Source organism: Eimeria mitis, genomic scaffold, assembly GCF_000499745.2.
Source record: "Eimeria mitis Houghton genomic scaffold, Emh_scaff167, whole genome shotgun sequence".
Taxonomy (NCBI): Eukaryota; Apicomplexa; class Conoidasida; order Eucoccidiorida; family Eimeriidae; genus Eimeria; species Eimeria mitis.
Window position 1 is genome coordinate 19627 of NW_013569985.1, and position 245 is coordinate 19871.

Consider the following 245-nt stretch of genomic DNA (forward strand, 5'->3'; position numbering starts at 1 on the left):
CTGTTGCTGCTGCTGCTGCTGCTGGTTTTGTTCTGCTGGGAAGGACCAAACGCAGCGGCTCTCCAAGCGTGGGGGGAGAAAGCCCCTCGTCTGCTGCTGCTGCTGCTGCTGCTGCTGCTGCTGGTGCTGCTGCTGGTGCTGCTGCTGCTGGTGCTGCTGCTGCTGCTGCTGCTGTAGGAGGCAGCTCCAGGGGGAGGGCCAGTGCTGCAGCAGAGGCGGAGCAGTCTGCACCCCAAAGGAAGAGA

At 64.1% G+C, this 245-nt stretch overlaps 1 protein-coding gene across 1 annotated transcript in view; it reads right to left on the bottom strand.

The window, feature by feature from the left end:
* Positions 1 to 245, bottom strand: part of EMH_0001570 (uncharacterized protein) — a gene marked incomplete at both ends in the record, with an annotated part of 7806 nt that overhangs the window by 1944 nt on the left and 5617 nt on the right. The window contains one exon of the mRNA XM_013495626.1: positions 1 to 225. Within this exon, the coding sequence (XP_013351080.1) occupies positions 1 to 225 (225 nt within the window). The remainder of the gene's footprint in view (positions 226 to 245) is intronic.